The sequence below is a fragment of the Leishmania mexicana genome, chromosome 31 (genome assembly GCF_000234665.1).
Source record: "Leishmania mexicana MHOM/GT/2001/U1103 complete genome, chromosome 31".
NCBI lineage: Eukaryota > Euglenozoa > Kinetoplastea > Trypanosomatida > Trypanosomatidae > Leishmania > Leishmania mexicana.
This window is the reverse complement of record NC_018335.1, coordinates 1,164,322-1,189,820: the sequence shown is the minus strand read 5'-3', so window position 1 is coordinate 1,189,820 and position 25,499 is coordinate 1,164,322. Positions and strand designations below refer to the sequence as shown.

The following is a 25,499-nucleotide window of genomic DNA, read 5'->3' as shown; positions in this document are numbered from 1 at the left end:
TGCCTTGGGTGGGGGTGACTCAGCAGCATCGCTGCCAGTGCCAGCTGTCGCATGTGAAGGCGCGCTAACCTCTTCGGAGATGGCGCGGCGAAGTGGGGTTTGCCCGCTGTCAGCGCCGCCATCGCGAATGGGGAAAGCAGTGCGAACTTCTTGCACCACGTTGGGCCCCGGTGGGGGAGGGTGAGTTATCGGTGCTTCGCTTGTCGCTGTCGGGTGCACCGGAGACGCCTCTAGAGACCCGTCGTCGCTTCTATGGAACATCTTCAGATCCCCTCGTCCCCTGCTGCAAATTTTTCTATCTATTTGCGTGTGTCGAAGGGGTTGAGGGGGGCTCAATCCCGGACTCTGTGAAACGAAAACTAAAAGGGAAAAGGGCAGGCGAGAAGGGAAACAGATACGGCAAGGCACCACTACAGAGAGAGAGATAAGCGAAAGGAGAAGAGAGACCAATCGTATAGTCCGCGCACACGTGTGCGTAGGTCAACGCGTGTGCGACTGCGTGTATGTGGATGAGTGTTTGGTATACTTTGCTGTGTTACACCGCCCCTCTGTGCCAGTACAGGGAGAGCGAAGAAGGAGTTGGCAGCTGTACGTTCTAATCTAAGGTGCCCATGTGATCACCACGCGTGAAGGGCAAACCCTCTGAGGAATCGAAGTGCGGTGTACAGCTCTAGTAATCTGACAAAGCAAGGAAACAAAGGAAGAGTTGGGGGGAAGCAGCGGACGTAAAGCGAGATGATCGGCGTGAAATGCTGAATTTGCACGTCGAAGGATGCCGTGTAGTGAGTTGATTGGCGGGCCACACGGAGTGCTGATGGCGCTGATGTAGCGCTTCGCCGTGAAAAACCCGAGATAAGCACAACTTTTCATTGTATTTTGAGACGTGCGCGTTGCCGGCGTCAGGCAACGGCAACCAACACCCCACCATCTTCGAGACCTGTCGAGTAGAAAACGGAGCCTCGTACACGCAGCGTAGTGTCGTTATCCATTTCGCAACGCCTCCATGGTCACTCACGCCACAACAGATATTGTACGGTTTGAGAGCCATGCAGTGAGGAAAAAGACAAGGTCAAGAGAGGAGGAACGCAAGGTGCCACCTTCGATCGCTTGAGGACGGCAACAGTGCCCGGGATAATGCCTTTGCGACGGTATACCCTTGTCCCCCCTTCCTCCCTTTTACCTCGCTGCCGCTGCTGATTGCAACGTTTGTTGGATTTTCTCTGCGTTACTCCAATGTACATTGATCATTAAGCTGACGGACATTGATTGATGGCCGGAGATAGAAAAGGGCACACAAGAGAAGCGAGAGAAGCGAGAGGCAGAGCCCACATCCGCAGGCACCCACCCTTCCTTTTTTTGTTGACAAGCAGCAGGTATGCTCTGCAGAAAGTGCAGGACTTGAGGCACCTCGGACACAAGCCGGACACATACGCATACATTGCGAGCTGAGCAGTGGAGATCAGCTCAAAGAGGTGTAGATGTAGAAGGAGAGGAGAGATAGACCTTCCGAGCCGTCGCGTCGGTCTCCCTCGCTCTGCCTCTTGTACATTGTGTGTGTGTGTCGCTGTCATGACAGGCCCTCTCCATCTTTCTCGCGTTGCTCTCCTCCTCTTCTCTTTGACTCCACTGGACACGTATACACAAGGCGAACAGTAAAAGGGGGGGGCAGTGCCGACTCACGAGGTGATCTCGCTCGGGCATGCACACAAACCCACAGCAAACATGTGGGGGCAGCACACAAGCATGCACGGACGCAGGAAGCCCCAACGGCACAAGCACGACAGTCCGAGAGGAGAACAGAGAAAACGAGAGAGTTCCCAGAGGTGCGCACAGGCGCTGAAAGCGAGGAGGCCGGGAAAGAGGAAGCCGGCACAAGGTCGAGCGGGAGATGGCGTGTGATGGAGAAGACCTCCTACATTCATGTGAGCTTGACTACTTTGCCTTTGCTTTAGAGACCTACCCCAGCCCCATCCCCACCCCTCACTTGGAACCCCCTCCAACAGCCTTGTTCTCTCACCAACCTGTGGCACTGCTGTGACTCTGCTCACTCCTTCTTCGTGCCACCATCTCCTCCACACAAAAACGAAAAGGGAAAACAACAACATGCACACATTATGCACACACGTACACAGATACAAACACCTCAGGGGGCACGCCGCCACAGACAGTTAGATATAAAAACACGCAGCCAAGTCTTCCGCCATACAGAGAGAACCACGTCAGACACGAATAGGCGCTGGAGAAAAAGAAGAGCAACGGAAAAAGGGTAAAGAAAAAATGAGGAAAACAGGAGGAGATCGACAAGTTGTAAAACACACCCACACACAGACACGCGCACCTATCAGCGGTGGTGTGCCATCCGTGATGAGGAACAGGGCCTTTCTTCCGCTGCATGAACGCGCAGGCGACAGGCACGGTGCCGTCTATGTCCCCCCCCCATGGCTCGATACTCCACATGCCTCTCCATCACTTTGCTCCCCCACCCACCATCCTCACACACACACACCTCGTTCGGTGAGGTGATCGATGGGCGAAGCAAAAACAAAAAAGAGAAGAAGGGAAGAAGCGGGCGAAAGGACTGCAAACCCTCACATGAGATGGAGGCGATCACAAGATGGAGAGAGAGGGAGTAGCAACGAGACGTAAGAACCACTATAGGAAGTAGGCCGGTACCTCGTTCCGCTGACCTGCCTCGCGCGCCTCTGCCGGCGCAGCCTCAAAAATCTTGAAGTTCTTGTTCAGGTGCTCGTCCAGCTCCAGAATAGACGCAACGTTCCCGCAGCGGTAGCAGTAGTTGGGCGCCGACCAGACCGTCACAAGCGTGTCATTGAACATAGCCTTGTATCCCTCCATCACCAGCTGATGGGAGCGGCAGATGAGGTCTAGCTTGTTTGTCTCGTTGAACTGGCACACGACATCACCGCCGAACAGGTAGCCGGCGCCACGCGGCGACAGGCCCCAGCCGTCAATGTCCTCCGGATCGGACCAGAGCAAGTCGCACATGGCGCCCTCGTGCGGCACCTCGCAGTTACGCCGGATGGAACGCATCTGGTCCACCGTCTGTATCGATGGCGACAGACCAGCGTGCACGCAGAAGATCTTCCCTTCCACGACGCTCGCTAGGGGCAAGAGATCGAACACGTCCGTGCAGTAGCGCCACACGTTGATGCTCCCGTACTTGCGCAAGCACTCATCGTAGAAGCCGTACACCTGTGTAATTTGGCGCGACTCGTGATTGCCGCGCACCAGCGCAACGCGACGAGAGTACTTGATCTTGAGCACAAGTAGCAACAGAAACGACTCTACGCTGTGGTAGCCGCGGTCTACGAAATCCCCCATGAAGACGTAGTTTGTGTCCGGGATCTCGCCACCGACGCGGAAGAGCTCCAGGAGGTCGTAGAATTGGCCATGGATGTCGCCCACGATGGTGCACGGAGCCGGGATCTTGTGCACGTTCTCCTCACTCGTGAAAATCTCCTTCGCCTTCAAGCACAGTCGCTTCACATCCGCCTCGCCGATGTTCTCGCACCGGTTGAGGGTGGCGAGGTGCTCGTCAATGTCCAATATTTCTGTTAACATGTCGCGTGCGAAGACCTGGTCGAGAGGGCCAAAAATAGAACGTCCGTCTGTCCTGCAGCAAGCCAGAAGAAACGAAACGCAGAGGAGCGAGCCCCAAGGCAAGGGTTCGTGAGAAGAGCGACTTGTGAGGGGGGAAGAGGGCAAAAAAAAAAAACCTGCAGCGGCTGGTCGACCGATGTGTATGACAACACCACCAGGGAGGGCCGGGGAATACCAATGTATAAAGCAAAGAGCCACAGCAGCCCTAGGATGAAGGTGCGCCGATCTTGGTCACTCACAGGAAGCGAGACGAAACACGTGACAGAAAACGCATACACACACACAAGGGAGGAAAGGAGGCAAACCCCAAACTGCACAACCAACAACGAAAAAAAAGGTAGAGACGAGAGAGGGGGAAAAGAGCTGTGGTGGTGGGACTGATGGGAGGGGGGAGGTGATGATTGGTGAGAGTCAATGGGGAGTGCGAGAGCAGAAAACAAGGGGAGAGGGGTAAAGGAAAAAAAGTCCAAGAGCCACTACTCCTCCTCTATCTTCACGCCTGGTGATGGATTACCACTCGGCTGAGGTTTCCCTCCTTGCGTCAGTACGCTCTGCTTGAAAAGAGAGAAAAGGGAGGGTGCTCTTGGAGTCCCTTCGCGGAGATCGGCGAGGAGGAGACTTGGTAGTGAAAAATACAGTAGAAAGCGAAGAAAACGAGAGAAACCAGAAGTGGATCACGACGAGAGAGGCAGAAGAGAATAAAAACAAAGGTGTGCGAAGGATACCCGGCCAGAGAAAACTGGAAGAGTGAGGGGAACAAAGAAGACAGCGAAATAGCTGAAAGACAAAAAAAACAGTAGAGAGAGGGGGAAGATGCAACACCTTCGACTTCGAGCCTCTCCGTTTCTGCTCTTTGTTTTCCCTCTTCCACTCTCTCGCTGATGCTTGATGTGTGTGTGTGTGTGTGCTTTGCCTCTCTGTTTGGCTGTCGCTCTTGCTTCACCTCAAAACTCCTGCTCTGCTTCCGTTTTGCTCGCTTGCTTGCTTTCGCTCTGCCTGCGCGTCTGTGTGATGTGATGTGATGTGATGTGTTGTGGGTGTGTTGTGGTGTGGGCGTGTTTCCCTCCTTTCTCTGCGCACTAACAAACAAAAAAGGAGGAGGAAGGGGGACACCAAAGAAGAAACGAAAAGAAGGCACAGAGAGATGTGTGGCGGTGGTGGCAGTCCAAAGGAAGAGACAGACTGGCGCAGTCACGGAAGAAAAACACGGCAAGAGCAGCCGTTAGAGAATAAGGGCATCAAGCGAGGGAAAAGTGTCGAGTAATCTGGATGACGGAGGAGGATGGCGAAGGAGCATGCCTGAGAAACACTGTGCGTAATAAGAACAATGAACAAGTTGATTTCATCGCCCACTCGCTTAGCGTTCCCTGCCCGTTCCTTGCCGGCTGCAATTCCCGGCGACGGCACAGTCAAAGCATGGGCATGCACAAGACGACGCGCCCTTGCTATCATGCACACTGCCCAACACTACAATACACCGAAAGCCCACAGGAAATCCATGGGCGGCGTTGGAGCCGAAGGTTTTTCCCTTTGTTCATTCGATTGCGCCTATCTGGGCATTGCATCGACACGCAGCAGTTGCTTGTGTCCCAAGTTCTCTGTTCCACCACGACGGCGAGAATATACCTTACATGTGCATCGAGGTAGGAAGGGGCAGAGCCCTCAAAGACACTCCCGGCACGCAGTCGGAAGAGAAAGGAGCCGCTTACGCAACCCGTAGAGAGAAGCACATCGTCGCACGTGACTGAGCACGCGCCTCTACAGCCGCCCTCGACTCCTTCGTTGTTCCATTTTCCTACTACGATGTTGAGGTGGACTTTTTCCAGTAGCGGCGTGTGCAGCAGCGTACCTATGATGTGCCCTTCTGCGACCGAGCGCTCGAGAGCCCGGCGTGACGGCATATAAAGGGAAAAAGGACGCGAAAACGCAAAGAAAAGGCTGGCGCCCTGTACATCCTCCCAGTAAGAATGAGCGCCGTCCGCTTAGCAGTCCAGAAGTATACTTCAAAAAAAAGAGCGTTCCCTCACCGTGTCCATGTTGCTATAACACATACGTTAAGCCCCGGCCCGTCAGAGGCGCATCGCGGGCTGCGAGGCAGCCGTGCACACGCGCTGCAGCAATGCGCCGCCTCAGGCATGCGGGCAGCGCCTTCACCCCAAACACCACCCGCCCCCCACGTCTCGCATGCCGCCCCACCGTCGCCCCCGGCCACGCTGACTGCCACGCGACGCATCCCCCGAGGCTGCCCAGGCTTCCCCACACCCGCGGGCAGTGCGAGGACCGGGTGGGGCACGCCCCGGTCACGCTGACGCTTCGCCCACCATGCGGACGGCGCAGGCGTGCGCACAGTGGCGGGCCCCTCCCTGACGCAGCGCCATCCAGCACCTCACCGCCGACATCGTTAGCAATGAGTCACTCTGACCCTCCTACGTTGTGGGTGCCCGACCCTGTCGCCATGAGGGGTGGTTCGGCATCGGCATGCGTAAGGGGGCTGCCAGGCCTCTCCGCCAGGTGGGTGCTGCTGGGCCTTGATCGCGCGCGCACCGAGGTGCCGCCCTCCCGCCATCACAGTTTGAGAGAAAGGAGAGGAAACAAAAATTAACTGCTTATCGAACCACTTACCCGCGTTCTGCTTGTCCACTCTTGTTCCCTCAAAGGAAAAGTGTGTTGTTGCGAGTGTCAGTGGTGTCGGTCGTAGTTGCCCAAGGCGTCGGCCATGATCGCCCCCGCCAGTTCCCCGCGATCTACACTACCCCCCTCAACGAAAGTGAGGTAGTCATAGCCTGCATACGCCTGCACCGTCGCACTAATCGTTTCGCTGTATTGAGGCTTCTCGCATTGCGCACTGACAAATGGCAACCTAGTGGTTTGCAGTTGGCGGAGGCGCAGGTTGGCTGCGGCGCTGCCGCCGCTGTAGGAGGTGCTGAGACTTTCGCCTCCACTAACTTCGCTGTGAGCGGCGCGATAGTGCGACATCATGTACTGCCTCGTAGAGAGGCCATCGTTCCCAGCTACGCTGCTGCTCTTTAAGTTGACAGAGCCGATTGCAGGATTGCCATAGAGGCGCTCTTCCTCTTCCCGCTGCAGCTCAGCAAGAACCTCGGCGGAAGTGCGCACCTTGGGTGGTACTGTCTTTGATAGGTCTGCAGTGGCGGAAGCATATGCATGGCCTGCAGAGGTGGAGCCTCCACAGCCCTGCTGTCGCAGGCGGCGCGCCTGCTCATACTCCGCCTTAAAGGACGGATTCTTGGCATCAAACTCTGCCCTTCGCTTCATCTCCTCCTCGCGCCTCACCTCAAAGGTCGACTGCACCTGCCGATTGGCCTCCTGCGTCTGTTGTATGCGATCCACAAAAATACGCAGGTCCTCTGGACTCAGCTCCACACCTGGGTCCATGGAAGGGCCGTGGGCACGCGCCTTCGACTCGAGCTCGGCACGCAATGTACCGCTGTCGTACAAGGCGCGCTGCTCTGGGTCAGAGAGAATTCCATGGGCAAAGCAAACCTCTTTGAAGACATCCGACCCTTCTGGGTTTTTGTCGGGGTGGTAGAGCACCGCAAGCCTGTAGTAGCCCTGGCGAATCTCGCGCTGCGTGGCGTTCCGCGAGACACCGAGCACCTCATAAAGGGCAGACGTGCCTCTGAGTGCATAAACGCTGTCGTCGCTCATCTAATGGGCTGTCCTCTTGGACACCGAGGAATGAGGGAGAGAAAGAGTGGGCTGCCTCGGCACTACGGAAGCACTGTGAGGTAAACTGGCAAACGCGCGTCGAAGGGGTTGAGTGTCTGTGGACAGCAAAGCGGTGTCGTATAGGGTGGATTCGAAAAAAAAGGAAGGGAAGGGGCGCTGCTGAGTGCACCTTGGGGCTTTCGGCACTCTGAAAGGAACCCAGACGGTGCGAACGCACGTCTGCCGAAGCTCAGCCATTTCAACATGCGAGGCGCAGTAGCAAAGACGAAAGGCGACAAGGGGAAAGAGGCGGAGATGGAAACTGAGGTGTACATGAAACAGAGGCCCTTGACTTGGAGGGTATCGCGCTTCAAGACAGTATTCAACGGTAGCACCTTGAGCCGACAGAGTCACTTCTCTGGTGACAAAGGACTGTCACGGCAAGCCCTCATGAAATGTTCAGTTCCCCTCGCGTTCTTCTAGTTTCAATAGCCGGTGTTCAGTGCGCTGGGGATATACACGTGTATTCTACCGCCTTGAACTCTTTCTCGACTCCGTGAATAAAGCCGACCGCGGCGGTGGTCTGAAAGCCTAGGCAAGAGCGCCCAGCAGAAAGGCGCTGTACCGACACCGCACACAAGCACACACACACACGCACGCACGCACAAGTGTGTACACCCTACGCAGCCCAAAACCCGGTCTTTTTCGTGGCGCGGCCTCTGTTCTTCATGGTCCGCGCAGAGTAGCTCTTACCACCGAACCCCTTCTGCTTGAGATCACGCATGACAGTCCCGCCTTTTCCGGTGCCACACGAGCCAGCGACACCCTGCACCACGCTCCGACTCTCAGACCTCCCTAGCCACGGGCACATGTATCCCTCTGCCTGCATGTAGATCGATCGCTCCTTTCGCTTCCGCTCCACATACTTTGCAAGGAATCGCTCCTTCTGCTTGCGCGCTGCAGAGCGAGTGAGACGCCCACGAGACTCCATCAACTGTGTCTGTACCTCCTCAGGAAGATGCGCTACATCGCTCGTCTCCATGAAGAGGTCTGACCCCGCATTGCCCTTCTCTTGGTCTGCCAGAAGTAGCTCTTCGTACGCGCCAGCGCCCGACTTGGTGGCAAAATGGGCGAGCTCATCATCCTTGCTCACAGCCAGTTGCTCCACGGACACGGAAATCATGCTTCGCGGGATCGGCGTTCCATCAATGGCGGTGACGTAGTGAGCATCTGGGTCGAGCAGCCCGGGCAATGCAAGTGCTTCGAGAGGCCGCTCCTGCAGGAGCACAGCGTCGACGCGGTGCGGCGGAGGTGCCGAAGCCTCGTCTGGCACCGGACTCAGCGTATTAGACGACAAGGTGACGCCTGCATGGGCACGGTGCGGAGACGAGGTTGCGTTGGCGGTCTTTTCGCCTCTGCCCGCAATGCTACCTGCAACGTTCTGCTTCGGCTCCTCCTCATCGCGCGCACGCTCCAGTATATCCTCCAAGGAGTCTTGGCTCGTCTGCCTCTCGTCTGTGAGGAGCGGCCGCACGCGGAAGCGCCGGCCAGCGCACACGTCAGCCGCGCCCGCCTCGGCATTGTGGTCACCGCATTCCTTCCATCGCTCAGGAAGGCCTCCTACACGGTTTACCGATGCGGTAACGGTGTCCTGCTCTTCGCTGGCGCGCAACAGGCCTGCAATATCGCCTGGCACCGCCAACGACGTTGCAGCGGGAGCCGTCGAGGTCGATTCGAAGAGATAGGTCGTGGTGGGAAGCAGCTTTTCCGCGCGCTCTCGCTCTGCAGCATCGTGATGGCAGGCTGCCTTCAGCTTCGCGACGCTCTCTAGATGGCACGCCGCCACATCTTTGGCGGAGAGACGCCGCGCAGATACGTTGTTTTCGCGAAATTGTGCCTTCATCTCCTCGTGGTACTCCACCATGCGCGCCAATGACACGTTGTTGTTCGCGGGAACCACGAAGGACTCTACTGGGTATCGCAGCTGAACCTCATGAATACGATCAGCCGTCGGTGGTGCGTAGCTCAGCTTGTGCATGTTGCGAAAGGAGAGCTCCTCTGAGTCCAGCAGGTCTTGCGTGCAGTAGTGAACGATGTCGTGCTGCAGCAGCTCCAGATTACGCGAACGGTTTGGCTGTAGGCGGTTGGCACTTACACCGAGAATCGGTACTTGATCGGTGCCTAGAAACTCATACACTTCCTGCATATTGCGTGCCACACCGTCTTGAGGCAGGTTCGTGCGCGTAAAAATGCCCTGATCGTGTGTTTCTGGTCGCCTGTGCCTTGGATGTACGAGGCCATCTTTTCCTACTCGGTCAGTCGTCTGCTGCTGCTCGACGTAGTGGCGCCAGTGGCGGTCGATCTTGGTGAGCACGACACTAAAAGGAATCCGCTCCCGGGAGAGAAAAGTTAGAAGCTCCTCATCACGCGGCTGGAAGGACACTGGCGTCCGCGCCGAGGACTCCATGAGCCAGTATACCCGCTTGAGATTACCTCCGTTGCGCAAGGTCAGGTAGCGGAACAGAATCGAAAACGCGTTGGCCTGCTCCGCTAGACGCTGTCCCACCTCACGACCTCGCCAGGCACCGTAGCCGGGCGTATCCACCAAGAGAAGCGCGTCGCCCACGTTGAAAAACTGCAGAAGTCGCGTAGTGCCGGCAGTCGCCCCGGCTTTGCCCAGCCGGTGATTATGCAGAAGACACGAGATAAGGCTCGACTTGCCGCATCCTGGCTTCCCAATGAAGCACACTTCTGGGAAAGAGTGCAGACCTTCCGGGAGAGCCGTCAGCGTTTCCACGTTTTTCAAATGCCTGTTTCCTCGGCCAAACACCTCGTTGCTGAGGTTCTCGAGAGCCTCAGCGCGCTCGATACTACCCTCCCATGCTTCACCTAGTCTCGAGCTAGCGGCTGCCACCTCCGCTGCGGCGACAGGCGCGACTGCGGCGCTTTTCAGTGCGCGGTACGAAATGCACAGAGCACCACGAAGAAGCAGAGAGAGTTGCAGCATGTAGAAAAGGGCACATAGGAGATAGAAGTGGTAAAGGACATCCAAAAGAAAACGGCAGAAAGCGTATGCACAGAGAAAAGGCTGCAGCTCTCACAATCCTTGGTTGCTGGAGTGATTGCCGTGGTGGGGATGTCTCTGCGCGTGAGTGCGCCGCAGCGGACGTCTTCGACTCGCCAAGCTACTGTTGTCCAGCGCCGAGAGAGTAAGAACAATCAGTCCCCTCACCTCGTCTCCGCACCCATAACGGAAGGCCTTCGCAAGATCGTGGGCGAAAGGCAATGTTCGACAGTATCACGACACGTCAGCTTATGGATCGCTGCACCCATTCCGAGAGCCCCAACGAAAGAAAGCTAGGAGGTGATAGGGAGAATCAAAGATACGGCACAAGAAGCCTAAAGTGAGAGGAAGCACCGACTAACTCACGACCCTGTATGTTCATGGAAGAAGCAAGCGCCGCGTAGCTGCTCATAGAGAGATACCCCTTCAGGCAACACAAAAGCAAAAGTTGGCAGTCCTTTTGAGTCCCCATCGCACGGCAGCATTGTCAGGCCCAAAACAAAGTGCCCAACGGCCTCCCATATAGGCTTGTAAAGAAGACGCACCGTGAGGAAGAGTGGAGAACCGGGTCCGAGTGACCCCAGGTGTCTCCCTTGAACTGCTGCATTACTTGTTTCCTTTCCTTGATCGTTTTTTTCTGGCACATAGCCCATACAGAAACAAATCCTATCTATAGCGTCACAAAAAAAAAACGAAGACAAAATACCTTCACAAGAACATTAACAGCGAGAGAGAAGATGAGGCAATAAAGACAATACAGTCACACACAAACACATATTCATATGGGCAGTGATTGAATTGAAGACAGACGCCAGCTTCCAGAGGCCGATGAGGAGCGCGTGTCAACTGGATTCCTGCACATAAACGGATGGAACGATACATCTGCCCTTCCTTGCTGCCACCTGTGGTGCCTCACGTTCCTATCCCCTTTCGTCTCATGCTGGCTGGAGCTGGGAGAGATGCCACGCGGTAGGATTCGAGAAAAAAAGAACGAAAATGAAACGGCGATATGTACACACCCGATCCCAATGGCGAGATACACAGAATGTATAGATGCCGAGAGCGTCGCTTGGCATCGCTGTCCAAAGACGACTCATGACTGGTACAAGGCCCTTCGGTTTCTTTCCTCCCTTCCGTTCCTTGACAACACGCACACAAGATCTAGTCAGTCATTATCCTCACCGATCAAGTCCTTTTTCACTTTCCGGCTCTGGAGAGAGAGAGGGGGGTACAGGAAAAAAAGCACGCGCATTCCCTCAATCGAAAGCGTATGCGGATGCATACATTCCCACTTAGACATATGGAGAGCAAGAAACCATTACATAAACAAGCAAAGCGACGCTCACCAGCGTGATCCACTGAGCTTGACAGAGGGTGAGGGAAACAGAAGCAAAGAAAAACGCCGCCTTGGTCACCGTAGTTTGAACATATATGAAACATATATATATGTATAACGCGGCGGATCCTCCGTTCCAAGCCACCACGTAAATCAACCACAACCGGGTCACTGCGTCACAGCCAACAACAGCCCAGAAGACAAAAAAAACAAATCCAAAAGGAAGAGGAGAAAGAGGAGAGGAAGGTCGAACGTTAAAAAACGTAAAAGGAAGTACATCAAGACAAAGGCAAATAGCGAAAGAAGAACCCACGAGGAGACAGTACAGACGAGAGACGTAAAGGATACGCGAAAAGAAAAAGTGCAGAAAACGTAAAAACGGCAAGACATGTCCATACAGTGCGCCTTTTCCGTGTTCCTGGAGTTGCCGCTTTATTCGCTTTTTTCTTTTCGTTTCATCTTTCTTTTTTTTTGTCGCAAGAGAAGAGTCGATACGGGAAAGCGGAGCTTCCGCATCAGCGATACAGGGAGAGAACAAACAAACAAATGTGTACCCACATGCAAGAGAGGGCAAAAAAAAAGGCAACGTTGCCAGCCCAACACTTGTGTCCCTCATCAACGAATGTGGGGGGAGGGAGAGAGGTAGGTGAGAGCAGGGTGGAGCCTTCAGAACCTATCAAAGCGACAACGAGAAAAAAGCGGTCGAGGCATTCCACCGTCGCTGCTCCCTCGTGCAGTCCGACATACATCCACATCTCACTGTGCTTGTCTAGCGTCACACTACCGCGCCAGTGCACGCAGAGAGCGGGCGAAACGCCTTTCCTCGGCCTTTCGAGAAATAAAACCGTTGAGTGGCCTACCACGAGCGTAGAAGCACCAGGCTGGAGCCCTATCTGCTTTCTCACACGCAAACGCTTACACACACATACACAGATGCGACGAGCAAAGAAGTGTAGCCTCGCACTACCTGTGTTTTCAACACACACCACCGCGATGGTCGTGCTTGCGGCAGTGGTGAGCTCAACAAGTACAGCTGGGCGTGGACATCGATACAGGTCATCCCACCCACTCAATCATTTCTGTGCACGCGTGAATGTTCTCGTCCGACTTATGCGTCTTCGCCTCGGTACGAATCTCACCATCGCCCCTCGGCTGCGCCAGCTAGGCGGCGATCTCATGAAGCGAGATACTCATGCTCGACTCCCCGGACGACGTAAGCGACATATGCGGCGGCGACGTCTGCGCCGAGGACGTCAAGGACATCGATATAGTCGGTAAAGCATCCGCCTGAGGCTCCACTGCCGCTGGAGTCTCTTCCTGTTCCTTCATCTGCACCAAGCGCGTCTTGGAGACGCCCTGTTCGCCGTCACTGCGCACGGGAGTGTAGGTGACCTTGAGCACCTTGTTCGCGTCCGTCTCCTTCACTGTGTACGTCTTCGCATTCGCGGCGATGACGTTGAACTCCTCGGTTTGGAGATCCTCGATCTCCCACTTTACGATCGACTCACCCTCCGTCCCGCCGCAGTACTCCACCTCAACCTGGAGCTCCTTGCCCACGACCGGGTCCCCCACAATTTTGAGCGACTTCAGCTCCGGCGCGCACGGCTCCACGGTGCCGGCGCGCTTTGCAGTCACAACCTTACCCGTCACGCCATCGTGGCGCACCGGCGTGACCGAGACCTCGATCGAGCACCCCACATCCTTGTTGGTCAGCGTCACAAAGTTGCTGTTCGGCGATCCGATCTTCGTCATATGGCTTCGCTTCCTGTCGCGGCGGTACCATTGGATCATATGCGCGCCGCTCTGGCCGCCTTTGTAGTCATACTCGAGGGTCAGGGTTTGCTGCTCCATGAGCTCACCAACAATGATGAGGCGGTTCACGCTGGGCACGCCAGCATCAATCGGGTTGTTCAAGACGCAGCGGCATGTCTCACCGACAACACCCTCCACATTGGCCGGGGTGTACTCTACGGCCAGGTACTGGCCCACGTCCTCTGGTGTTACCACGTACTTGGTGCCGTTGGCCCCAGAGATGGGTGTGTAATCGTTCTTGCTGCCCGCCTTGCGCAGCCACTGGTAGAAGCTGTTGCCCTCCTCACCGCCTTTGTACTCGACATCCACGGTCAGCTGACTGCCCTCGGCCAGGCTGCCGATGATCTTGATGGTGCGGCACTCCGGGGAGCAGGCAATCACAGGGTCCGTCGTCACGGACTTGGGCTCGCCGGCGGCCCAGTCGTTGCGGACAGGTGTGAACTCGGCACGGATGCGGCACCCGATATCGTGGCGAGTCACCTCATAGCCCGCCCACGGGTCCATGACGTCCACAGTCACCTCATCGCCGCTTGGCGAGATCCGGTACCACACGAGAGACGAGTTGCCCTCGATGCCGCCGAAGTAGTCTGCCTCTGCCGCCAGCAGACCACCCTCCACCGGCACCCCGGTCACCTCAAGACGTGGGCACTGTGGTGGGGCCGGCTTGGTCGGTGTCGAGATGTCAAAGTAGAGGAAGGAAAACTCACCGTTGACGTAGGCCAGCACCTCAACGCGCAGGCAGCAGTTGATGTCCGCCGTCTTCGGTGTGTAGGTGAGCGTGTTTTCGTCCTCAATCACCTCATACGAGCCGTTCGGGGAGCTGCGCATCCAACGGATGTGGAGGATCGTGTCCTGATCCTCCTCCTGCGGCTCCAGCCCCGCCACCTTGTAGATGTTGCAGAAGCCCTGCTTGTACTTGGAGGGCATGCTGTTTGCTTCAGAAACCTTCTCCACACCGTCCACGATGTAGCGGTATTCGTAGTCGCCCGTGGGGAGGTACAGAGTTGTGTGGAAGTACACCTCGTCACCCTCAACGCACCGCTCGAGGCTTATCGGCTCCGTCCAGTTGTTCATGGACCCCACCACGAACACCTCCGAAGCCTCGCCGGACACCTTGAAGATGACGGGGTACAGGTAGCTGGACTGGAAAACTTCGGTGGTGCGCTGCGCGTACGGACGCACATCCTGCATGCACAGCGACAGTGCAACTGGGTCCCCCTCCATGATGTCCCCGCCCTCCTCCGAAACAGGAGCGAGGTTGATGGAGCACAGCTGGAGGTACCTGGCGTCCTGGCGGTTGCGCTGCATCTTCACCATGAAGGCGGCAGCGGCCTTCTCCGGGTTCTCGCCTTCTACCGTGAAGCCCTCGCGCACGCAGTGGACAACCTTGCCCTTGTACTTATCCGCGTCAGCGCGCTCCTCAACCTGCACAGGGTTTCCGTCCACGGAGACGAGGTTCACCCCGTTGACTGCGATAGCCATGGAACGGTAGTTGGGGGCATCCGTGACAGGGTTGCCCACCAGGTTAAGTGTGTGCAGGTTAGGCAGGGCCGGATAACTTTCGAAACTTGTGATGTTGTTGAAGTTCAGCGAGAGCACCCGCAGGTTCGGCAAGTTCTCAAGACCTGCAAACGAGCTGATGGCGTTGTCGCTGAGGCAGAGCGTCTCGATGGCGGCAAAGTTGGAAATCCCGGTGAGGGTGTCGATCTTGTTTCCGGTCATGTAGAGGTGGTGAAGATGGGGTGTGCGCTTCAGGAAGTCAACGGCGCCGGTGATCTCGTTGATGGACAGATCAAGTACGAGAAGCTGCTCCATCTTCACGTCACAGTCAAAGCTGATAAGCTCGTTCTCGCGCAGATACATGTACTCGGCATCGTAGTGGTCCAGGGTCACCTCACGCACGCTGCGGAGGTTCTTGCGGTTCATCTGCACGCCAATCGGCTTGTTGGCGCCAAAGGGCCCCATGCCACGTCGGCCGTTGCGAGTCGACATCTTCGGTTACGACAACCACCTGGCAATGAGCTCACACACCGAGACGGATCGACAAAAACGGAAGAGGTAGCGGTCCGTCGGGGTGTGTCTTTGTCCTGCCTTTTTGTTGCTGATGATGATACAGAGGAGGTGGGGGATAAAAAGCGATTGCGTAGTCGTTTTCGCTTTAAAAGATGGAAAACGAAAGAGGGGGGGGAAGTGCGAAGGCCCTCGTGATTTCTTCGTGGATCTCAGACAGTGCGCGCGTGTGTCGGGGAAGGGGAGACTGGGAAGAGGATGGGAGAAAAAGAAGGGAGGGGGGGACGAGAGTGAAATGAGAGAGGAGGGAGAGAGACAGAGTTGCAGGGGGCGGGTGGTAATCCTCAGGGCAATTTCAGCGATGAGAGCGATCACGTCTGCCTCGGCCTCGAGTGAGACAAAGAGGAAACTCTCTTCGGCCACCAATGCGCAACAAAGGCAGAAGGCACCACTCGCCAAGCCCTCTCACAGCAAAACACTCTCATTGCAACAGTGTATATTCTGATTGGGTTTCTTTTCGCCATATTTCGAGCCTTAGAGCAGCTGTCGCTGAGGCAGCGGTACGTGATGAGGGAAGCGCAAGAGAGCAACCACAAAATAAAAGGTAAACGCCAGTACAGTCGAGTGACCAAGTAGGAAAGCAGCGGCAACATTGATGAAAAGAAGCACACTAGACAAAACCATGCAGACGCGACTTCGCTCCACGTTTGGCGTCACGTGTTCATGTCGTTCAGTAACATCTGGTTTGTCTCGTGAGTCATGGAGGCGTTGTGCGCACGAAAGGACTGCACGACACTGCCTTGCGGCCGGTGAGACTCCACGTAGGCGGTATCGAACGAGGTTTTGTGCACAAGCTCCACTACATCCGATGCTGAGATGATGCCAACAACTCTTGCAGCGTTATCTGAGCTCGTGAGCGCGGCTACCTGGAGAGGAGAAGCACGGAGGTAGTCCAGAAGCAAATTGCACGGCGTGTCTGCACTGTACCGAGGCAGCGGCAAGAGTGGGAGATCGCGGATGCGAATCGAAGCTCCTTCCTCGGAGTAGGCAAAGAAGAGCAAAAGCCGAAGCTCCAACACTTGCGTGACGTTAGATGGGTTTCCGACGTCGCTGTACACGGGAATGTGAGTTAGTTTGTGCGTCACCATGCTCTGTACCATCCGCTTGCTAACAACGGCGTCAAGGTGGACAGTGAAAGTTGCCCGAATGCCCTTCTTCAACACAGAGGACCCGACGTACTCCGATAGACTCAAGACCCCGAGCATTATTTGGGTCTCAAGCTGGTGCATCGACCGCGGCTCTCGTGTGTCCAGGCTGCTCTCCCGCGGCGGTGCGGTCTCGTCGTCATCGTCTCCATGGATGTCATAAAGCTGGGCGGCCCGATATCGGATCACCTCGCGTAGCTGGCCACGCTTAAAGGCGACACCCGATCGGCTCCCAACGCACCAGTCTAGCACCTTCCCAACAGGCCACGATATTGGTGCTGTGACTACCATTAGCGCCAGCACTAGATAAGTCAACGCTGAACCCAGCGCCAGTGCGTGATGCGTGAACACTGCTTCGGGTATGATCTCCCCGCAGACGACCAGCAGGATCACAGACATGATGACTGCCTCGACGGGGGAAAGAAGGACATTGAACAACAACGGCAGCATCTCCGTTGCGGCGGAGTCGACAACGACGAGAGTAACGAGAACCCAGTGCGGATTCTGCAAGACGAGCAGCAGCCGCCGCGCGCGTCGCCCCTCCACTGTCTCCGATCGCTGTGCGAGCACCTTCAGCCGATCCTTGTCGAGCGAGAAGACGCTGATAATGAGCCCCGCCATCAGCCCCGCTAGCACCACCAGCCCCGTGATAATCACCATCAACGTCCAAATCGACACGTCGACCGGCACACCGAGTATGCTGTAGCCGTTCGCCATCGGGGGAGTGTATGAGACCGTGTATGTGAGTTTTGTTGGAGATGCTCATGTGCGTGTGAAGAATACAGAAGGTAAGGGCGCAGCTTGCCCTGCAGAAGATGGCGCTAGGGCGCGGCAACTTTGACCACGATACCCTTTCTTGTTCCTTCCCCCAGACTACCCACAATGCACCTCTTCGCAAACTTTCCCAAGGACGCTAACTCGGTGAATTTGCACCTATGCTCGCACATCGGCATCGATGCGTAAGAGAAACAGCACGGAGAGCAGGGGAGAAACAAGATACAGGAGAGAGGGGGAAATGAGATGCAGAACAGAACCACGTGAAACGCCGTGTCGTGAGGTCCGACCGACTCTGAAATGTGCATTAGTGCGCACCGCGCCCCGTGCAACCTTCGTGAGTGAGAGAGACGATGAGGCGGGCCCGAGACGAGAGAGAGCTCATCCGGCACTTTAAATTACCACGCACCGAGTCACGTATGCCTCCTTCGGCTGGGCCGTACTTTCGCTTCTGACCCTGTAGAATCAACCTGGCCTCTTTCTGCAAGCAAAAGGAAACAAAAAAGTGTCTTGATCCTCCGTCAAAGTAAGAGACCAATCCATGAAGCCAAAATAGAGGTGCCCAGCGAAATACCCTCTTTGAGGCACCGTGAAGGAAGAAAAAGCTCACACGGCAGCCTTCATTGAGTACTGGTGTAGAGGAGACGCCTCGCCTGTGCTCACAACAGTGCTGAGTCGCTCAGCCGAGGCGGCGCGCCGTACCGACCTCTCATTTTGAGGTTCAGCTTGGATTAAGGCGAAACTGACGTTCAAGGTCCTGGCTCGGCTGCTCACGTTTATGGGGCACTGGCCCATTCGCCAAAAGCCTCTCCATGAGCGCACCGTCACCCGCATCGGCGACTGGCCGCGCGGATCCATCTCGGCCTGAAGCGTCGTCTCGTGAATCTACCCATTGACGGTCCTCAACGTCAGCAGCCCAACCTACCTTGTCACCAGTCTCGTTTGCGAATGCAGCACCGGACAGCGAAATGCCTTCGAGGTGAACACAGACCTCAGTGGACATGGTACTGCCTTTGAAGCACTGAAGCAGCACCAGCTCCATATTTCAAACACACACGCCCTCCGACGTGGATCGGTAAATGAACACGATGAGCATCTCTTCCATGAGGATTTGCGTCACGCTTGCTGGGGCGTCGGCGTTCTCGTAGGCTGGGATGAAGTTGTATCCATTGGCGAACATCTCTACAATAACGTATGGGAAGAGGAGGATGTCGCGATCTCCCACTTGTACATTTTCTTCGATTGGAAACTGTACCATGTCGTTCGCAGTGCTCTTTGACAAACTGAGCACGTTGCGCATCAGCATGATCCCACCCTTGGTGAGGTTTTCCTCGTCGCTTTCCTGGCTTTCGACGCTGGCCTCCTCCACTTCCGCGCGCTTTCTCCTTTTCCGCTCACACAGCTTGTGTTGTATTCGAATAACGTCGCGCAGCTCGCGGCGCTGGAAAAAGACGGCATCCTTGTCGCCCACAACACCACCCAACAGCGGGCTCATCGGCCATGCCACAGGGGTAGTGATACACGTGAGAACACAAACAAAGGGAGACAAGAGAGCGGACACCTCGAATGCATTCTAGAAAAAAGACCGTGAAAGAATATCGCAGAAAAGGAGCGTGGCCGCGGCAGATGGGACAATCAATGCTAAGGGCGGAAGAAATGTGCTGAGAGCCAACGGCAGCCTCTCAAGCGCGAGGTCATTCCACGTGAGGAAAGCAATCAAAAGCCAGTGAGCCTTCTCGAGAATTGAGAGCAGCCGCCTTGAATCCTCCGCTTCAGCCGGGTCGCCGGTGTGAGAAATGCCGGAGAGCCGAGTTGCATCAAGTGAAAAGACTCAGAGAACCAGCCCGGCCATGGTTCCGGCCAGACACGTCAGGATGACCAAGATGCGCGCCGCGATAGGAGCTGGCAACAAGAACGCAAGGCCAATAAATGCTTCATGTTGGGCTGTGAAGGGAGCACGTGTATACCGGTTTGTGTGTGGTTGTGTGTGTTTCAGCGTATCGTGAAGTAATGTGCCGAGGTGCAGCTTATGTTTCACACAAAGGAGCGGCACCACATTGCCCTTTCCAACCTCGTAAGCATCGGATACCAACGTGTGTTTGTTGAGTGCGTGCTGGCAGTCTATAGTATTCTGTATAGCATAGAGAGTAAAAGATGAAAAGATGGACACACGTGCACTGACGTCCTTTGTGGTCACGTTGGTATATCGAGTGCGTGTGTGAAGCATTCACTCAAGAAGCAACATGGAAAAACGTAGGACGTGCCCAACATGGAGGGGAAAACGCTGGTGAAGTAGGGGTAGTAAAATACACACGAGTGCAACGTTGAAAAGTACTTCAGCTGGAACAGAGAGACACAGGGCTGTTTGCGGGCATCCACCTCCTCGTCACCGCATGTGGAGCAGCGCTCCTTCATTCACCCCCACCCACAAGTTCGCTCGGCCTTCATTACCGATGCGACTGTGCTCAGCATGACACCGTGGTCTTCCACGTTCCACTGAACCCACCCTCCTTTCAGTTGATGTACGCCAAGTTTCAGATCGTTATAATCCAGCTCCACACAAACACGAGGAAAAGGTAGAGGTATCCGCGCACTCCTTGCAACTGCCCGAGTGCCGCTAAAAAATGTAGATGGCGTCGTACGCCACCGTCCATACAAGGATGTATGTCATGGCGCCTGACAGCAGTTGCTGTACAGAGAACAGCTCCGATGTGCCTTTCGGGAAGCACTTGTGCGCGTTTCCGCCGCAGCTGAGCGCCATGATGGCAAAGGACGTAACGACAGCACAAGCTATGAAGAAAAAGAGGCCCCGGAAGTTCGTGAGTCCCAGAACCCCAGCTGCAATCCCCGCCAGTAGCGATCCCATCGTGCGGACCTGGAACACGGATTCGTAGTTTTTCTCCAGCACGCGGCCCACAAATCGTTCGTCCTGCGTGCTCATGTCTTCTTTTGCTTTTGGCTAGTAGAGTGTGCGTGTGTGCGTGTGTGACTTGTGAGAGGAAAGAGAAAGGGAGGGAGCCGCAGCCAGACCGAAAAGAGGGAGAGGACAACATTTGGTAGGGGTTGGAAGTGAAACGAGCGAGCTAACTGCCGCAGCACATACACCAAAGCAGACAACTCGATTGTCACCCGCGTGTACAAGTAGTGCGCCTTCGGAAGCTTGCTGCCGAGCCGGAGAGAGGGGCCCAAGTTGAGCAACCGAGAAAACTAAAGATTTCAGAATCGCACTTCGATTGTGACCAGAGACAACTCCAGCTAAATGTGACACAGACAAACACATGTCGGAAAAGACAGAGAGTACCCACCACCTACCGCCCCTTGTACTGCTCCACCTGAAGCTGCAAGATCACCTCGCGCTCGCGTTGCTTCTCAAAGTAGGACACCCAACTCTTGGGACATGATTGCTCAAATAACTTTTTTTGAGCAGCGCACTCTTTCTCCGGGTCCTCGGGAAGGGTATCAAGGCATTTGTGGAACGCGTCGCGCGTCTCGTAACAAACCTCTCGTTTTTTAGCGCTCTGCATGGCCACTGCGACCGCTTCAGGTATGATGAGGCGAAGACTCCTGTCGGAAAAGCGAGGCCTAGAGAATAATCGACTTATGCGTCGCTAAGAGAGAAAAGACAGCGCTACCGCTTGTCTTGACCTCGGTATCGAGCTAGGGGAAGGCAATCGAGAACGCGAGCGGGAAGAGTGGATGTAAAAAGGCACAAGGATACACGGCCATCAAAACAAGCATGCACGTTGCGGACGAGGAGGAGGATACTGGTGTACTTCTACAATGCCGGGCCGCCGGTGCTGTCTACGATGCCCAAAAGTACCCCACAAACGCTCGTAAAAGTGCCCCCTCCCCCACCAGCGCACAGGATACTGCCTTGGCTGCGCGTCTTTGGTTTCTTCCTTATGTTTCCCTGCAGAGGACTGTAAAGCAACAGCTTGCTATCATGTCAGAAACGCCTCGCACGGCGCAGCGGTGCACCAAAAAAGGACACCTTCATCCATTTGTAGGTGCCTATCATCACAAACAGCGCACCAATGTACTTCCCTTTCACTCGCAAGGCAGTCAGAAAATCCTCTGACCGTGTAGTGCTGCGTACGTACTCGGCTTTGCGAAGAGCACCTCCAACGTCTTCCAACACAACTGTTAGGGCCCCTTCCTTGTGCCTCAGAAGAATGGCGTAGCCAGCATTTGATCGGAGAACAGCAGTCCACCCACCAGCGCTCAGTGGGGAGGCTAGCACTGCGCCTTCATAACGGAAGTCCTCCGACTCTAAGGAGCATGTGCCACTCCAAGTGGTACCACCATCGCACATAGCGACGACAGTTTTGTCGTCTGCGGCGCTCCATGTGCCGCTCAGCGTATGAGACAATGTATGCGAGCTGTACCAGCTCATCGAAACAGCACAGAGAACGGCTACGAGAAGAGTCACGCCAAGCGCGCTGCGGTAGAAGCTGCTCGTGCGACCAGTCCTTTCCTTCATCGCCTTTCGTGTTCTCAGTGCCATACCAAGGACCTCACCCGCACAGCTACGGTGCGGCAATAAGGATGACTAAATAGTGCAAAATGGCATAAGAGAATGAAACGAGAAGAGGATATGATCAATTGATTGACTGTGCGACCCACAGCCACAGCACAGAACCGTGGTCACACGACATGGAAGCATACAATGAGAAAAAGAAAAAACGAGACTGCCATCTGAACCTACCCAGAAGCAGTGAGAGGGTGGTGTTCAACACCTCGTATCGAAAAGAGCTTACTATACTCTGCCACTCGCAGTTCCGGTTTGTGTGTACTCAGAGCTTCTGCGTTTACTGCGCCGCTGAAGTGGAGATCGTACCGCTTGTCCTTTTGATTTCTGCTGCATCACAGCTTCAAATTATAGAGGTAGAATGGGTAAAGCTCATGTGACGGCTCCAAAAAGCTGAATCCTTTCTTACCACGGACGGCTTTTTCTGCTTTTTCTCGCCCAATTGTCCTGATAAGCTCCGCCAGCTCCTCCACAGCGCTGCGCTCCGCTGCGGTTCGCGGAAGTGTGCCTTTGAAGTCTTCCGATTTGCCGACTTGGACTGTCTCTCTCTCCTCCCGAAGCCTTTTTCGCGTGAAAAGCGCACGTTCGCAGTATGGTATGTATTGCCTTCCTTGCAGCGTCAAAGGGGCAAGCACAGAGGAGGCAGAGGACGTCAACACAATTTCATTCATGACGCCGTCGAGCCAGAAACCAGCATTGCCTCTCGTCACTTCAAACAAGCTTGACATCACGCCCGACTCCAAAAGGTGTGTAGGGAGCGGAGTCACAATGCTTGGGTCAGCAGTTTCACTGAAAACGCAAACATTGTGCAGCGAAATGTGCAGCACTGAATGTGCAACAATAAGAGGATATGAAAGCTCCATGGGGCACTGTATGTGGAAACCCACCCCCTTCTCCACCGCTTCCAGCTCACAGTATGCCGACTTAGGGGGTAGGCAGAAGACATTCACCTCTTTTTTCTCCAGGGCAAGGCCTGCATTCAAGGGAGCCTGCTCGTACCATCCACGACAGCTTGTAGGCGCTGCCGTGACAAGGTGTTGTCTCAGCGGAAGCCGAACGCCACTGGGTGAACTAAGGAGATAGTGCACTCTGTCCCGAACGGCACAGTCACCAATTCCGAAAAGCGCCAGCTGCGCAACAAGTGCTTTTCGTGGTGTACTCGCCTCGGGTTCGAACTCCAGTCGGTACGCTTTGCAGAAGTTTGCAACCGCAGCATCCACCCACGAATCAAACGCATGACAGCTTTTGATAACGTCGAGGGGAACGTTTAGCGGTTGACGAAACAAAAACGCCCATAAAATGGCTTTTCCATCAGTGACAGTAAGCGTGTCACCGATCAGCACCTCTTCTCCGATTCGAAACCGGTACGATAAAAATCGGCCCAAGACCGTCAACTCAATCGTTTCGAAGGGAGCAGCCGACTCAGGCGCCAGGACCCCGGCGAGACGCAGCGCTTGCGTCAGCCTGTGGTAGAGATCCCACCCTCGGCGTGAGCAAAAAATGTCGCGCGGAAGCGACGTGTACGGCTGTTTGCTGAAAGAAGAATATGGAGTGAGAAAGCGGCGGAACAGAAGGAGAAGCACGTTGGCACACTCTTGCGCCAGTGCGCTGTTGCTTCGAAAGCTTACAGGTTCTTCCAGTCGCCAGTACGACGGTGCCTTGTGCTGCATGACTCGCATTTCCTCCCATTGAATGCCGCAGCTTCTCAGGGCGATCACGCAGCGCAGAATTTCCTCCTCAGTGGAGTCCCCGATTTCGCAGAACCCACCATGCACTATGATCTGCACGTTCAGCCGGTGTAGCAAGCCATCTCCCTTCGGCACACTCATCTGCTCAACAAGCCAATAAGAGCTGCAGATGAAAACAAGAGGTTCCTTTTTATTAAACTCCCCGTGCCTCCATTCTCCGTCACTTTGTACTCGTAGAGCCTCGCTGCTGTAGCTGTCCAAAATTTGTTTCTCCAAAGCTACACGCAGAGAAGGCTCTGGAGGAGCGATGAGCAGCACTATGGGTGAGATGAGACCCTCAGAAACGGCCGCATCCATATATTTGTCGCATAGCATCTCATGTCCGTCTACAATCTCGCCGCAGATTGTATTCATCCAGTCGTCGTCAGAGAGCCCTATGCAGTGTATGGAAGAAATAAGCTCATCGTATGCTGCCTTGAAGTTGTCTTCGCGTGAGCGAGAGACTGTCAGTCTCAGGGCTCTTTCCACAAAAAACTGGAGACTGTCGGCGACTCTCGACCCTAGCTCGGTGTTGAGAACGGTAAATTCGACGGAAACTGAATCCAGAAGTGCTTCTCGATCGCCCATGTGAGAATAGTAGCGTAGAATCGATGCAACACCCGCCAAAAGCAGAGAAACAAGAAACTCACAGGAGCCGTCAGACATGCTGCACAGCGTATCGATATTGTGCACAACGAATCTGCCTACCGAACTGCTACAGCTGTTGAGGAAGAGAAGCAGCTCAGTCCATACCGTATTTATCGCTTCATTGTTGAGCGAGTTGATGTCGACGGTATTGGGCTCAGTCCTTCTTGTCGACGCATCAAAAATGCTGCACACCTCGCGTAGAGACACGTAGTCTTCGCCGGAAGCCTTAAACAGCATCTGATTTGCAGAATAGTCTGTTGTGAATATCGGAAGGGGTGCACTTGACTCTACCTTGAGCTTTCCTTTCCTATCCATATCCGTTTTTTCCAGTGCACGTGCTAACGCAGAGTCTGAATTTGTAAAGAAGGGAATAGATCTCGGCTTTACCATCAAATGCGCCGGAAGCCTGTGCAAGCGGCAGCTTTGCACAGCTTCATAGAAGACAGTCGTCTCGACAGGCGTAAAATACGGAACATCGTTAAAGTAACCAGATGTGCCGTCCGTTCTTCGATCCATCTCTATAGCTTTTCGGAATGTGGACTTGTAGAGTGCGACAAGGTAGGAAGGAAAAGAGGAAGGTATGAAGGTCATTATCCTCGACATCGGAAAAGACGACATCAAACGCACAGAAGGAAAAGGTGCGCAAACGTCACCCAGCACGCCACAATCCACAAAAGGAAACCCTGTTACTGTAGTGGCAGTGCTTCATCGCACTCAAAGTAGTTTTTTGACAGCTATCGAAAAAAATCTGCAAACGAGTGTCTGTCGATAATTACCCCTGGGATTGTGTTATTGGTCGTATTAATAAAACATACAAGGTTGTTAGCCCTTAAAGTCGACGGCAGCGCACTCAATGCTGACTCTGCTCTTCTCCTAACCTCATCCCCTACGCAAGTAGAGCACCCGTTGATTAAAGGCCACTGTGGTGGCATCGTTCGATACACCCCCGGTTCCTTCTGCATGTGAGACCGATCACTTCTCAAAAAGGAGAGATAATCGTCTCGCTCAATAACCCGATAACGCACCCGGTTCAGAAGTTCTGTTAGCTCAGAACAGACACCATTTGTGACAGCTGTATCGAGAAACAATACCTGCGTGACGTATTTGT

The 25,499-nt window shown here is 54.9% G+C and overlaps 7 protein-coding genes and 1 pseudogene across 7 annotated transcripts, besides 1 other annotated feature; all 8 read right to left on the bottom strand.

The window, feature by feature from the left end:
• Positions 1-2,652: 2,652 nt before the first annotated feature.
• On the bottom strand, positions 2,653-3,579 carry LMXM_31_3040 (protein phosphatase 2A catalytic subunit,putative; the record flags this gene model as incomplete). The annotated part of the gene is made up of 1 exon (XM_003878106.1): positions 2,653-3,579. One exon carries the CDS (start codon positions 3,577-3,579, stop codon positions 2,653-2,655), a length of 927 nt encoding a protein of 308 aa, XP_003878155.1.
• Positions 3,580-6,297: 2,718 nt separating this feature from the next.
• On the bottom strand, positions 6,298-7,287 carry LMXM_31_3030 (putative chaperone protein DNAj; the record flags this gene model as incomplete). Its single annotated transcript, XM_003878105.1, has 1 exon — positions 6,298-7,287. The coding sequence occupies one exon, from the start codon at positions 7,285-7,287 to the stop codon at positions 6,298-6,300; it is 990 nt and encodes a 329-aa protein (XP_003878154.1).
• A 679-nt stretch (positions 7,288-7,966) lies between these two features.
• On the bottom strand, positions 7,967-10,294 carry LMXM_31_3020 (conserved hypothetical protein; the record flags this gene model as incomplete). Its single annotated transcript, XM_003878104.1, has 1 exon — positions 7,967-10,294. The coding sequence occupies one exon, from the start codon at positions 10,292-10,294 to the stop codon at positions 7,967-7,969; it is 2,328 nt and encodes a 775-aa protein (XP_003878153.1).
• Positions 10,295-12,848: 2,554 nt separating this feature from the next.
• LMXM_31_3010 (conserved hypothetical protein) lies at positions 12,849-15,491 on the bottom strand (the record flags this gene model as incomplete). The annotated part of the gene is made up of 1 exon (XM_003878103.1): positions 12,849-15,491. The coding sequence occupies one exon, from the start codon at positions 15,489-15,491 to the stop codon at positions 12,849-12,851; it is 2,643 nt and encodes an 880-aa protein (XP_003878152.1).
• Positions 15,492-16,222: 731 nt separating this feature from the next.
• Positions 16,223-17,431, bottom strand: LMXM_31_3000 (conserved hypothetical protein; the record flags this gene model as incomplete). Its single annotated transcript, XM_003878102.1, has 1 exon — positions 16,223-17,431. One exon carries the CDS (start codon positions 17,429-17,431, stop codon positions 16,223-16,225), a length of 1,209 nt encoding a protein of 402 aa, XP_003878151.1.
• A 1,102-nt stretch (positions 17,432-18,533) lies between these two features.
• LMXM_31_2998 lies at positions 18,534-19,715 on the bottom strand (annotated as a pseudogene).
• Positions 18,534-19,715: a sequence feature.
• A 390-nt stretch (positions 19,716-20,105) lies between these two features.
• LMXM_31_2995 (conserved hypothetical protein) lies at positions 20,106-20,429 on the bottom strand (the record flags this gene model as incomplete). The annotated part of the gene is made up of 1 exon (XM_003878101.1): positions 20,106-20,429. The coding sequence occupies one exon, from the start codon at positions 20,427-20,429 to the stop codon at positions 20,106-20,108; it is 324 nt and encodes a 107-aa protein (XP_003878150.1).
• Positions 20,430-22,351: 1,922 nt separating this feature from the next.
• Positions 22,352-24,628, bottom strand: LMXM_31_2990 (conserved hypothetical protein; the record flags this gene model as incomplete). The annotated part of the gene is made up of 1 exon (XM_003878100.1): positions 22,352-24,628. One exon carries the CDS (start codon positions 24,626-24,628, stop codon positions 22,352-22,354), a length of 2,277 nt encoding a protein of 758 aa, XP_003878149.1.
• Between the last annotated feature and the right edge of the window lie 871 nt (positions 24,629-25,499).